Genomic DNA, 14,265 nt, shown 5'->3' on the forward strand with positions numbered 1-14,265 from the left:
CAAACCCTTATGTATGATCACAGTAGAAAAAAATATAATGATATCACAGCAATAGAATTACCTAGCACTTCTGTATTACCATAGTACAAAAAAATGACAGCTTTACTAGACTGTTTGATAAGTCAAACATGACATAATGATATGACAGCATGTGCTTACACTCTCAAAACAAGTTCACCTTAAAATTATTTGTCAGATCAATCTCTAATATGACTTACCATGACAGTATTTAGAGGGTCACATCCTGACATAACCTTCAAGGACTCTTGTTCATCAATCTCTCCTCGCACAAAGTAGTTTGGATAGAAGGCTGCACACATCACGAGCTGTTAAAAATAATAATATGTATACCAGGAAAGAAGCTAAAGCCCTACTCCTAACACTATATAAAGCCCTACTCCTAACACTATATACACAGACAACTCTACCTACAAACTGACTGTAGAGAGGTTATGACATAAATATTTTTATGTTCAATACATGTTATTTAAGTGAGTTTGCTACCGACATTTTTTAGCCTTTAGTGGCAAGTCCTTGATACCTGATAAAAAATGTCACTTCAAACTCCCATCACAGACACGTAGCTTCCACTTGTTTCTTAATTTAAAAGTGGCAAATATCTTTTGGCCTGAATCTGATTTATCAGGCAGAATGTAAACTGGTGAAAATGTACTATCTCCTATCAGAATGTAAACTGGTGAAAATCTACAGGTCTTTTTAAACATGCATTTCCATTTTGCAATCGGCACATATTAAATGTAAACATGACTTGCAACTATTTTAATTAGTCAGCATCATGTCAATCAAGAAAGAAAAAAATCCATCAGGGAAAATAAACTACTTTGGTTTTTCTAGCCTATTTGCACTGTTAGCCAAAGCTCAAAAAAAGATATATACGTAATTCAACTTGTTTTAAATATTTCACAGGAAACAGTCACTCATGTAAGATTCTCTAGATGTTTGTTTTGCACCTTCAGTAGAAGTCGCTCCTGATCCTCAGACTTCTTGTAACCAGGCACTTTTTTGGGCTTGGAGATGTTTAGTCCCTGCAACCTCCTTTCCAAGTCATTTATCAACACTGCAACCTGAAAGTAAGTAAAAGATGACAAGATTTGGTGCCATCAAAGTGATTATTATCTATAAATATTGTACAGCAGGTTATTATGTGGGGTGTATACTTACATTATATTTTAAGACAAATCAGTCTTTCACAAACGCTTGTGAAATCTTCATAAAAATGTACATACCAATAATAATAACTATAACTAGAGCAACTGCAGTGACTCACCATCATAAATCCTCAAATTATTTTTTGCTTATTCCAACCAAATTTCCCCTCATACTTACTTCAACCCACAGACAGTGACGTAGGGGTCATAATGTAAAATAAAACACATATTTTTGCATCTTCCTAGAAGGGCTGAATGATTTGAAAATAATTAAAATTTCATTATAACTTAAATTTGTACAAATCTGAGCTTTGACCCCCTCATAGACCCCAGGGGTGGGATCTGAGAATAAAAGCCTCTTGCAGATGGCTACAGCGAGTGGAATATAACTATTAAGTTTTGTGAATTTCCACCAGGCAGTTTAGGAAATGTGGTAATAAACAGATAAGCAGACCAAAGGATGGTGTCTCAATACAAATACTTATGCATTTTTATCTCTCTTTACATCTTACCTCTCTCAGTCTTCGAATTTGAATGTATCGCATATCACCCCAGGCATATTCACTACGACCACTTCTCTTGAACTCTCCCCTATTCTTCAGGTCTTCCCAGACCTAAGCAAATATTTTTGAAAAAAACATATGAGAATGCACTGAAAGCCAGAATTAGTAAATGATGTACTCATGCCATGTCTATAATGTTCACTACACAAGAATGGACTCTATCGCTACTGTGCATGAAACACAGCGACTTACTTAAACTGACAAGATTAACACCTGCACTCAAAGAACTAAAGATCACTGTACCTTACATCTTTGATGAGTTTCATCAGAAATTTAAACACTTTTGACCATGGGGTAAACAAAAAAAAAATTGTAGAGTGTGTGTGATTTGGATTTTTAACATAGCTTTAACACTTTTTTAGTTATACTGCTTACAATATCTGCAGTGTGGCAGTTTAAAGTGATGTCCAGGACTGCGGCATCATGCCCCAGGCATGTAGCATGATGTCCCACCCAGTCACATTATCCTGACTAGGCCGACCAGTCATAACACTAACCTCTTAATGCTGAGCACTAAATCTTTGGTATGACTCAGCCGTGTTTCGAACCTGCAACATCCCACGTATGTGGCAGGTGCTCTATCCACTTAGGCCACTGTACTAGTGAAAGTATTATTATGGGCAAAGACAAATTGAAATAATGCATATATGTAGTCTGCAGAGGTGGCGTTAGACGTATGCGGGGCCTAGGGCCGACCTTGACCGCGCAAGGCCAGAGTATCAGTATCTCGATTGGTATGCTACTGCAAACACTGATTATGTCTAGACTAGATCAACTTTCATGATTTGGCACACGAATTTAGTTTTTCATTATTCATTAAAAAAATCCTTTTTGTGGACAATAGGTTTAATCGAAATAATATCATGATGACAATGCCTTTGGGAGGGGCCCCGAGTGGCCGAGTGGTCAAAAGCGCTCTCCGTTACGGATCACTGCCATCTCACCTCTGTCTGCGTGGGTTCGAGTCTCGGATTCGGCTAACGTGGGTATGTGAGAAAGCTTGACAGTAGCTTCTCGAGGGTTGGTGGTTCTTTCCGGGGATTTTCCGGGTTCTTCCTCCACCATTAATACTGGCCACCATGTATAGCCTATCGTGTGCTGAAAAATGGCGTTAAACCCTACAAAAACAAACAAACAAACAAACAATGCCTTTGGCCTAATAAACTGATCATTATTGTCATTTTTCAAATAACATGTAAGACATGCATTAAGAACAACAATTTGCTTGAATGCAAGTGTACTCTGAACGTTGATGTCTTGGTCATAACTCGTTTCCAATTTTCCGGAGAATATAGCTTGACAAACTCATAAGGACGACCTTAGGCCTGAAGTGCAGGGTCCCCTCAAGAACAGGACCTGGGGCGGTCACCCCACTTACCACCCACAAATGCCGTTGACAGTAGTCTGAGTCAACTGTTAATCTGCAAATACTGTACATACCCAACAAATTAATCTGCAAAATTTTATCATATAAAAATGTTAGGGATTGAAACATACTAGAATTATTAAAGAAATTTTGAAGAAATGAAAAGGGGTGTATACAAAACAATGAGCCATAACTCTACAAACTGATATTTAAAATGCTGGCAATCAAACTTGTGCAATGTGAAAGGTTATACATTAAAGTCACTTGAAATTCTGTTATTTTTGGCACTAAGTGTGCAAAAAGCTAAGCTGAAGACTATGTGACATCACTCAAATAATTAGTGAAATTGTATATTACAATTAATACATGGATAAGTGGACATTTAAAATTCAACTCATCTCTGGCTTCATCAATATAAAGATACAAAATCGTAAGTAACTGAAGTCCACAAAGTTAAAGTAATGCTGCAGAAGCCAAGTAACTGAAGTCCACAAAGTTAAAGTAATGCTGCAGAAGCCAAGTAACTGAAGTCCACAAAGTTAAAGTAATGCTGCAGAAGCCAAAATAAAGCTGACATAAAGTCAATTTTAAAGCCAGATTTCAGACCATCTGAAATCTTGTTAATATTAAGCTGCATACCAATTTTAGATTTTCAACAATCACTATTAGAATCATGCTATGAAAACTTAAGTTTTGTCATCCAAGCAATCAGGGCCCATAACTCTTCCAAATAATGCCAATGATTGCTGGAAATCAAATTAATTTAAAGATCTCGTATAACAGAAAGCTGTTTGCGAACAATACTTGGCAAAGTTAAGTTGGTTGCATTCCAACAATACTTGGTAAAGTTAAATTGGGAAACCAAAGAATGAACATGCAAACAGAGGACATGTATCCTGTAAATCTGCAGTTCTTAACCTTTTTGGCTGTGACCCAGATCAGGTTTGTGGTGTCAGCATTACAACCTATCAAATGCTACAAGGGTAGGAAATTTCAAATTATTTATGTTGGTCTCAGCCCAGTTTTGGGTCTCTACCCATGTGTTAAGAACCACCAAATGATAACCTTTAATGTTAAAAATCAAGGCCTCATGAGTGTAAGATATATGCTAAATTTGACTGAAATCAAATAATTCTGTGAAGCTGTCTTGCAAAAACAAGAGTTAGGGGGCAAGCAATAAGTGGATTATAATCTTTCAAAACGACAACTTGGAGTATGTTATATCAAACACGATCTCATTAATATAAAATTGAATGACCAGTTAGACTAAAATCCAACAATCCTGGAAAAGTTGTGCTGTAGTTAGGAGGATGGGAAATTAGGGTCAATAATTTCTGTAAATGCTGTTGTAACAAGTTAAAATCGAACAAATCTAACCCCATTAAGATCTATTCAAATCTAATTAAGATCTATTCAAATCTAATTAAGATCTATTCAAGATGATGCTCAATGCAAAACTTGGCAGAAATCCAACGATTCTTGATAAATGTTTGTGGTGGAGACCAGTAAGCTGAACAGGCAATAAAAGGCCATAACACTTGAAAATGAACTGAAATTCAAATTCATTATGGGTCACATCAATTTAAAGCTCTGAATCAAATCAGGTTAAAGTCCAATATTTCCTCTGATTGTTCCAGATCCAAAGGCAATCAGGCAACCATGTGGCAATAACTGCTGACAATATTAATGTAGAACTAATTCAAGACCTTATAAATATAAAGCTCAATCCCAAATTTGGTTGAAACACACAATCCTTGTTAAGTTAACCTCTGGAAATTAAGGTTAGCAAGCTAAACAATCTGGGGCCAAAATAACCTCATAATGATGAAATAAAAGACACAAAATGAAACACTAACAAGGTCAACACCAACCAGATTTGGTTTCAAATCCAACTATTTACAGTAAAGTTATCTTGCATAAAGCAAACTGTTAATGGATGGATAGACCAAAGAACAGCCAATTTAAATACCAGAGGGCTCCATTCAATTTGTGCCCAATTTTTTTCAAACTAAAGAGAAAATAAGGGTTCTGAAGAATGTGGTATTTTGCATTCATTAATGTATTCCTGTTTACTTAACCTAATAAAAACAACTGTCTTGAAAAAAGGAACACCTCGTTTGTAGTGAAACAATAACACCAAAAAAATCCACATTCATATGCAAAAAGCAGAGACATAATACATAAAGTTTCCGGAAGTACATATGTCTTGTGTTTTGAAATGTTTAAAGATCCATCAAAAGTTGGTTATCTTGAAAATAAAAGTAATTTTTACTGAAAATTAAACAATTTGAAAATGCATTTTATTGACAATTACTCTAAACATGAATAAAGATGAATTTTAAATCATTTAACATCACACCTACCTACTTGTTCTATCATTCTCATTGCATATCCAGGAAGGTATCTGCCTTTTACATTTTCAGAGAACCTTCAGTAACTGGCATGTGTTTTTGGACCACGCTGTGCATTAATCATTGATGGAGAGGAGTTATAAGAGGTTCTCAGATATACAAATATTTTGAATGAGAAATTTTCCAAATAAAAATACTTATGAATTATAATAGCTGAAGAATTTTTTTTTAAAACCCACAACACCATGACTACATACAATAGAAGCTATACATACCCTGTAGGCATTTAAAATTGCCAGGCAATCACTGAATGATCCATCAGCCCAGCTCAACTTCATCCTGTGAAGTACAAAGTAGGCAATTTGATAACAAACACACAACTGCTGCAAACAGTACATATTACTTCAAGTTCTGCATCTTTTATGAGTTCCTGTAACCTATGACCTTTGATAATAAGCCCAACAGCTTTTGTGGCATGAATGGCTGCTATGTGCCATTATGGGATATTTTGTAAAGGACACTGTACAATAACATCTTCATGGTTCATACAAAAATCTCAGGACCAATTTTAAGGACTTTTTAAGAACCTTTTATAATTCTTTCAAAGGTTTACTTTAACTTATCTACTTTTAAAATCAAAATCTGTATAAAAAAAAAATTAACTTTATTCATGTCGAGTTCATTTTCCAAAATTTCAAAATAAAGTTTGTATTTAAAAAAAATATCAACATATGGTAAAGTAAAAAAAAGTCACTGTCATTATCAATTTCTGGTTGCATGCAGATTTTTCAAATCACTGTATTCTATTTTCCAAGCAATGTCTGAGCCCTAATTTTTACTTCTTCTACCTTGCCTTTTAATATTTATTCTAAATTACTTAATTCACTGAAGCATTTTCTTCGGATCTTTTGCTAAGGCAGTTTCACTGAATGGTAAATGTTAATTGCCTGTAACTTCTGCCTTCTGCTGTTAGCTTTAACTATGAAAACTTATTCAGAGAACTGGCCCAAAGTTTGATCGATTTAATCAATTACAAATTTTGGAATTGACTGATGTCATTTTACTCTGAATCTGTCTTCAGAAAAGAAATCATTAATGGTTGCTCATATGAATCCAAAGTGCTAATGATTGGTGTATTTTACCTCTCATATGCAAGGAAAGGGCCAATCGGGTCAAGTGTCAAATTTTAGGTTTGGAACTTTCCCCTATATCCATAGCTGCAAACCCTCCAGGCTCACGATTCGTGAAAATAGGGATAAATTTTTTTAGTGAATTTTGACATGAATTCGTGAAGCGATCATCAACTTTGGGAATATTTGTTGGAACAAATGTTTAACATGGTCTCCAGCTGATAAAGGTTGACTGTGTTCAACAAGAAAACTCAAAAACTATGCTTCAGCATTGATAGCTTGTAGGTCTTCCATCGAGAGCTGAAATTTGCTGCGAGTTCTTAATTTTCCCAACCTCTATGTGCCTTTTGCTACCAATGTGCTTCCTCACATCCTCCCTGAAATCATGCCCAATGCTAAAATTTGTGGCACACTGCGTGCAAAAAGCATGATGTATCTCGGTGTTTGATGGCTGAATGCAAAGCCAATTTTTGGTATATTCCAAACTAAACTTCACTTTTTGTGCAATATATTTCTTTTTCCTTGTTGGTGAAGACATTTTCAAGATGTGGTACCGAATGGTAATTCAAATCAGTGTTTGTGGCGCATGCGCAGAGCAAAATTCCGGTTAGGCCCCAGTTTCTCTCAAAAGCAATTGTAAAACAACTCTTATACATATAGATTAATATATGCTAAAATGCTTGCTACTGGGCCAACAGTACCAATCAGCTAAAGTTCCACTAATATCATGACCAGCAACTGCCAAAATCATGACTAGAGCTTAATGAGAAATCAGTTTTTGTAATTAAAGATTTTAAAAAATTGAGAATTGGTGAATTCATGATTTTTTTGCATGCAGCGTGAATCAGTGAATTGTTGAAAAAGTCGTGAAATTCATGCCAAAATCATGAGGGTTGGCAGCTATGTATATCTATTACCTTATTACACAAAAACACTGCTTTGGGTTAGCCCCACTGAACCCTCTAAGTATTTGGGATCTCTGATCCATTTGCAATTAAAAAAGCATTTTCCAATCATTAAAGCAGATGATGAAGTCAAGATTCATTCAGGTTCATTTGCCTTCTGCATTGACTGGTTTACCAATAAAGACCCCTAAATTATGCTTTGGGAAGTTCAAGTAAAAGTGTTTCAGTCTGGCCAACAGACCATGGACATTACCAAAGGTATCCTAATAAACATAAGGCATGACAAAATGAAGGATCTCAATGATTGTTAATTCTCAATGTTTTTCCCTGAAATAAATGAACAGTTAAAAATGAAACAGCAGTAACAAGTCAGTTAGTAGCATAATTCATAGGTCTTTAAAAGGCTATAAAAGCAAATTTCAAAGAATTTTTCCAGGTTTTTTTCTTCTAATTTTATTAAGATCAGATGCCAAATTCAAAGGTTGTCAAGACCTTTGCAATCAATGACATGCTTTCTCTTTGAAAAGCAGGAAGATAATGAGTCTGTTCAGGTGTATAACTTACCTATAGGCTTCAAGTTTCTTTTTGAATGGTTTTGCAAAAATACTTTTCAGAGACATAGCAGCACCTGGAATTAAGAGTTGACAATGTCCTAACTGTTAGAAGTAGAAAATGTGCCCTGTTAATAAAAAACAATGCAGAGTTTATGCAGTTGGCAATGTGTGTCATATCGCTACGATGTCTGCAGTGTGGCAGTTTAAAGTGATGTCTAGCACTGGGGCATCATGCTGCAGACATGTAGCATAATGTCCTACCCAGTCACATTATCCTGACACCAGGTCAACCAGTCCTAACACTAACCTCTTAATGCTGAACACCTAACGAGGCAGCTGTTAATACCATTTTTTTAAGTCTCTGGTATGACTCGGCCGGGGTTTGAACCCACAACCTCCTGCTTCCGAGGCGGACACTAACCACTAGGCCACCGGAGCTGGCAGAGTTGACAATGTCCTAACTGTTAGAAGTAGAAAATAAACCCGTGTAATCAAAAGCAATGCTGAGATCATGCAACATTAGTAAGAAGTAGAAAGGATGCTATTTATTTAGGTGGCAGGCATATAATATTTCCCCCCAGTCATCAAAGAGCATAAACAAGATCACAACATACTGTCCATAATCTTTGTAAACTAATGTCTGAATCATAAATTCTAAAGGTGATCATCTGAAAAAATGTAAGACCCAAGTCAATCCAAATATGAAATAATTTAGGGATTAAATTTCCCTTTCCAATTTGAACAAAATAATCCCTCAAAGGAACTGGCAAACTTTTGGTTGCAAAATTTTTAACAAAAATATGAATCCAAGACTAGTCTGATTCTTCTTTTAAAGTGCTGAGTATTGAAATCATCTCTGATATTGTTAAAGAAATTCTAACATACTAAATTTGGTAACAAAACTACTTTCTTGTGTTAGAGTTAACATGTTCATACGCTAACAGCAAATACAGAAAAAATTCTGTTTTATCTATTGACCTTGAACTTGATATCAAGGACAGAAATTCATTCAACCTGTCCCACATACAATCAATATATATAAACACATGCTACATTTGGTAAAATCTAAAAGTGAAATATTTCTTGAGAAAAACAAAAAATAAAGTAAATGAAAGGATATTATTCACAGTATTCTTCAGCTATACACCAAAACTGGGTCAAATGCCTATGATCTGACCACAATGCTGTACCATTTTCATTTAGCACAAGAAAGACAAATCCTTTTGGGAAAAACCCCATGTACATATGACTCGCACAATCTTTACATCATTGAGTTTTCACCAAAAGGCCGATGTTGATCCCAAATGAAGAAGAAGAGTACTGTTAATATTTTCAAGATGGCCACCATGGCAGCCATATTAGAAGCTGACGGGCACCATTTTCATTTACGACCAACTAAGAAATCTTTTAGTGAAATCCCTGTGTTGATATGACCATTTATTCAGGAGATGTAGCAACAATAAGCTGTACAATGGCAAGTCTGAAAGCCATACTGAATCTCAAATTAGCACCAGTTTCAAATAAAACCAACTAGATATCACAGGAAGTCTTATACTGAAAACCCCATGCCGATACGACCATTCCTTGATGTCATAACAAGATTTTCAAGACGAGTGCCATGGTGACAATATTGTATGTACCAAAGGTACCATCTCCATTCAGAAGCAACTGGACCATAGGATTAAATGTTTGTAAAATTGTGCAGCAGTTTAGAAGGAATAGCAATAAAAAACTTGTGCTAGTGGGCGACAAAAGATGAACAATGGATAACTGACATTTGCATAAGCTCTTCCGGTCATGCTTAGGTTTCCCCCCCCATCTGTCTGTCTGTCTGTCTGTCCTTCTCTCTCTCTCTCTCTATATATATATATAAAACTTAAAACTGTTCTGTACAATGAAGAAAGTAAACTTTAAATTATGTTTCTCTGATAATACTTACCCAATCACATTACATTATGAATATTAGCCTGCTACCTCGTGAATCCAGCCCAACTAAAAGACAAAAATCATCTTATTGTCTATTTTTAGATAGACAAAGAGCAGTAACTCTTGCTCATTACCTCACCTTGATACCACCAGGTGTCACCAGTTTTTAGCTGAATGAGACATTAATGTGGATGCTCACATGCCAGGTGACTGGGAGGGTTTTTAAGTAATATTGGTGGGTAAGTATTCTCAAAGAAACATAATTTACTTAAAATTTGCTTTCTCCTTTGAATACATTCCCCAATCGCATTACGCTAGGAGAACAACAGGAGGAGGAGATGCTGAGCATCTGGCCTCTACCTTGGGTATCCTTCTGGAGATGAGTGGCTGGATTCCCAATATGAAAGATAACCCATTCTCCTAATGATATAAGCAACACAGCCTGAGATCCCTTGATCTGGGACTCATGCATATCTATCTATCTATCTGTCAAGGCCAAGTGGCCTAAAGCACTCTTCGTTACGGATCACTGCCATCTCACCTCTGTCTGCGTGGGTTCGAGTCTCGGATTTGGCCTATGTGGGTATGTGAGAAAGCTTGCCAGTAGCTTCTTGTGGGTCAGTAGTTCTTTCCGGGGTTTTCCCGGGTTCTTCCTCCACCATTAATACTGGCCGTCATGTATAGCCTATCGTGTGCTGAAAAATGGTGTTAAAACCCTACAACAACAACAACTATCTATCTATCTATCTGTCTGTCTTTCTATCTATCTATCTATCTATCTATATATATATATATGGCTTAGAAGATGAAGTTGAGATCTTCTCACCTACCAAAATTTTCATAGGCAAAACTAGCAAAGCTAATGGACTGTGTTGATTGGTTTAGTTGGGTCTGGTGACCATCTGTGCTGCTGCCACCAGTCCTACCAGATACAATGTTTGTCTCTGCAATGCTAAATCTCTGAGGTAAAAACTCTGGAAGGTTGACTCTCATGCCATCCAACAGCTTCTCGGATCAAAACATTTGATCAAAACATTTTAACGTTCGAACGAGAGGCTCACATTAATGGTTCTAACCTCATGATGATATTCTGAACTTGAGAGATCTCAGAGTACGCCAAGCATATAACCCCCTTCAACCACGAAGCAAGGACTTTAGGGGTGATGCCTTGTTTTCTGACCTTGACCGAGAGGAAGCGATATTTGCACATGTCACAACTTGTCTCTCTGTGTCTCAAGTAGTGCTTGAGGGAGCAGACCTGAGGCTACTCTGATCTGGTAAGATATCAGAGTACAACAAGCAAATGACCCCCTTCAGCCAGGAATAAAGGGCGTGAAGCATCATATCCTGTGTTGAAACTTAGGAGCAGTAAGCCACATGAGAAGAGGCGTTGCTTGTGCCACAATTTGTCTCTATGCATCTCAAGTATTACATGTGGGTGTACACAGGATCTTGCATGGATGCTTCTCTAGTCTTGTCTATGGACATGAGAGGATGAATGACAACTCCTCAGTTACCTATGGACGGCAACTGATTCTTGGCAACTAGGTCTGGTTGTGTAAGGAGGACTACTGAATGATCCAAACTGAAGAGAAGATAGTTCGGGTCAACTGAAAGGGCATGTAGCTCACTGTTCCTGCATGTGACAGCTAAAGCTATCAGGAAGCATTCCTTGTATGATAGGAACTTTAGCGAAACATGAGCAAGAGGTTCAAATTTGCTTGAGTTGAGCCAAGTTAGAACCCAAGACAAATTACATTTTGGAAATAATGTAATGGATTTTGGTGGATGAAGATCAAAATTGTCTAACAGATCTGGAGATCTTAATCATGCCCAATGTCACAGCTGCAATGATGTTGGAATGTGTCCAAGATCCCTAATCCCTGAGGGCACAAACAGAATCTTGCATGGTTGCCATTCTCGACCTGGTTTTGGAAGAAAGCAAGCAGGGACACTGGTTGATTACCAACAGATGGTAATCTGTTACTGGCTATGAATGGTGATGGTATCTTGAGAACCATCAAACCCTCGGATCTGAAATAAAGAGAATTCTAATGAACACAAAGAAGGATGCAGCCCTCTTACTCTGCATGCTGAAGATAAAAGCTATCATGGTCTGCAAGATAGTGACTTTAGCAATGCGTAGGCTAGAAGTTCATAAGGGTTCGAATCTAGCCATGTTAAAAAAAATCAATTGGATCCTTTTGGATACAAATAAGGGATATTGGTCAATGAGACCAATATTGTCTAAAAGATCCAATAGGTCTCTATCCCACACAAACATGTTGCCATGATGCTGGAATTTGTCCAGTATCATCGGGTGGTAGCTTTTGGTAATGAATGAGGTCGAACTGTTTATCCTCCAAGAACAGAGCCAGAAAACATTGGCCAATTGAGGGATAGAGGCACACAGATAGGCAATATAGATAGTTACTCTTGAGAATCTCTCCACAAATTAAAGTTTGAATTGTCTGACTCGCAAGACTGTACTGGTAAAAGTTGCGCATGTAGAAGAAAAGATGGTCAATTCGGATTGGCCGGAATCTTCCTGGATGTATTATCGTTGGGAAAAATATATCAGTGATACAGGGCTTGTGTCCTCAAAGAGGGGCTATCCGAGTCATCTTGCCATTGTGGCCCTGTAACTGTAGCCCTGTAGAAGTAGTATCACATGCCCAGAATCCCTCTCAGATGGCAGACAGTGCACCTCAAGGCCCAAGCTGCTGTGTTTGGTACTGGAAGGAAAAAGGTGGGTAGCTGTTGACTCCACCTTGTCGCCAAGCGGTCCATCATCGGATGCTCTTGAAGTGTGTGAAACCAAGTGATGGCCAACTGATGGAGGGGACATTCCGTGTGAAGGAGATGAACCCTTCTGAACTGATTCTTGGCAGCCAGAAGGTGGCTGAATTGTATGTTGATACTGAGATTATTACACCCATGTAGAAAAATCCCAAATCAGAACACTGGACAAGTGGTCTGGTAATTCCCTGTTTGAGGATATAGGTCACCACCCATGTTGTCAGATTGAAAGAAGACCGTTTTGCAACCCAGTATTGATCTTTACAGAAATGAAAGGTACTATCGTCAGCCTTCCTTTCTAGGATATTAATGCACAGAGGCCATTCCCCCGGTGATGCTAACAGTAGTGAAGGTCAGTACGTAGGTATTCCCACCATGTGCACTGGCAGCAGTACTTTACATTATTTCCACTTAGGGTTCTTCAACGGGATTCCAATGGTCAGCCAGCCTGGATTGTTCAACTGACATGGGAATGATTGAATTTCAGGTATGATCATGACTGCTTGATTAAGAGGATGTAAAATGAGGCGCCAATGACAAGGCTGAATGGGGTCAAGTCTGCTGCCGTATAATAGCCTAGACGTTGCAAGAACTCTCCCGATGAAATCCAAGTCTTGATGGAAACGGACTAGACAAGTTCGATGATTCTGTGAGTGTGAACACATGGGGACACACCTGATTCCAGCTTGTTAAGATGTCCGTGCTGAAATGGACAAAATTTTGAGATGTATGATGGTCTTAATTTCCCAGTTCATGAAAAAGCCTGGATGATCTAGCAGAGAAGAGAGATCGTTCCACTTTGGAGTAGGTTAGAACTTACCAGGTGTTTCTTTAAGATACTGCCTAGGTAAGCTACTGTCAAAGCAGATGACAATGCCCCGAACAAGGAGACAGTGGAGTCCCTAGTGTGAGTGAAAGCCCAGGGGTTGATGAGGAATGAAGGGAAGAACGATGAGTTCATAATGGTGTGTTAGTAAATATGGAAACTAGTAACAGATGGGGTGGATAAGGAAGTGGAAGTATCCATCTGTCAGATCGTGACTAATGGCCTACTTGCCCCATCTGACGGGGAGAAGGAATGACATCGCTTTCTCCATCTTGAATATGGTGAGTTGTTTTTTTGTGGGGTTTAACGCCATTTTTCAGCACATGATAGGCTATATATGGCGGCCAGTACTAATGGTGGAGGAAGAACCCGGGAAAACCCCAGAAAGAACCACCGACCCACGAGAAGCTACTGGCATGCTTTCTCACATACCTACATTGGCTGAATCTGAGACTCGAACCGGCGCAGACTGAGGTGAGATGGCAGTGATCCGTAACGGAGAACGCTTTAGACCACTCGGCCACTCGGGGCCCCGAATATGGTGAGAAGACTCTAGTTGATGATAGGCCTCCAAATGCTGTTTGCATGCCAAAAACAAGTCTAGAGCAACTCATTGGGGAATTGTCCTTAACACAATCTCCCACACCTCTTATGAGCAACCGTATCCTCTGTTATT

At 38.0% G+C, this 14,265-nt stretch overlaps 1 protein-coding gene across 2 annotated transcripts in view; it reads right to left on the reverse strand.

Annotated features, from left to right (window-relative positions):
- LOC149805451 (ATP-dependent RNA helicase TDRD9-like) overlaps positions 1–14,265 on the reverse strand; it is a 146,753-nt gene that overhangs the window by 63,411 nt on the left and 69,077 nt on the right. For both annotated transcript variants that reach the window (XM_089950041.1, XM_089950042.1), the window contains exons 16-20: positions 8,049–8,112; positions 5,725–5,788; positions 1,682–1,783; positions 972–1,085; positions 219–326 (exon numbers count right to left, since the gene is read on the reverse strand). In XM_089950041.1, the coding sequence (XP_089806167.1) occupies positions 219–326; positions 972–1,085; positions 1,682–1,783; positions 5,725–5,788; positions 8,049–8,112 (452 nt within the window). The remainder of the gene's footprint in view (positions 1–218; positions 327–971; positions 1,086–1,681; positions 1,784–5,724; positions 5,789–8,048; positions 8,113–14,265) is intronic.

Source organism: Sinohyriopsis cumingii, chromosome 2 (genome assembly GCF_028554795.1).
Source record: "Sinohyriopsis cumingii isolate HCF-2022 chromosome 2, ASM2855479v2, whole genome shotgun sequence".
Taxonomy (NCBI): Eukaryota; Metazoa; Mollusca; class Bivalvia; order Unionida; family Unionidae; genus Sinohyriopsis; species Sinohyriopsis cumingii.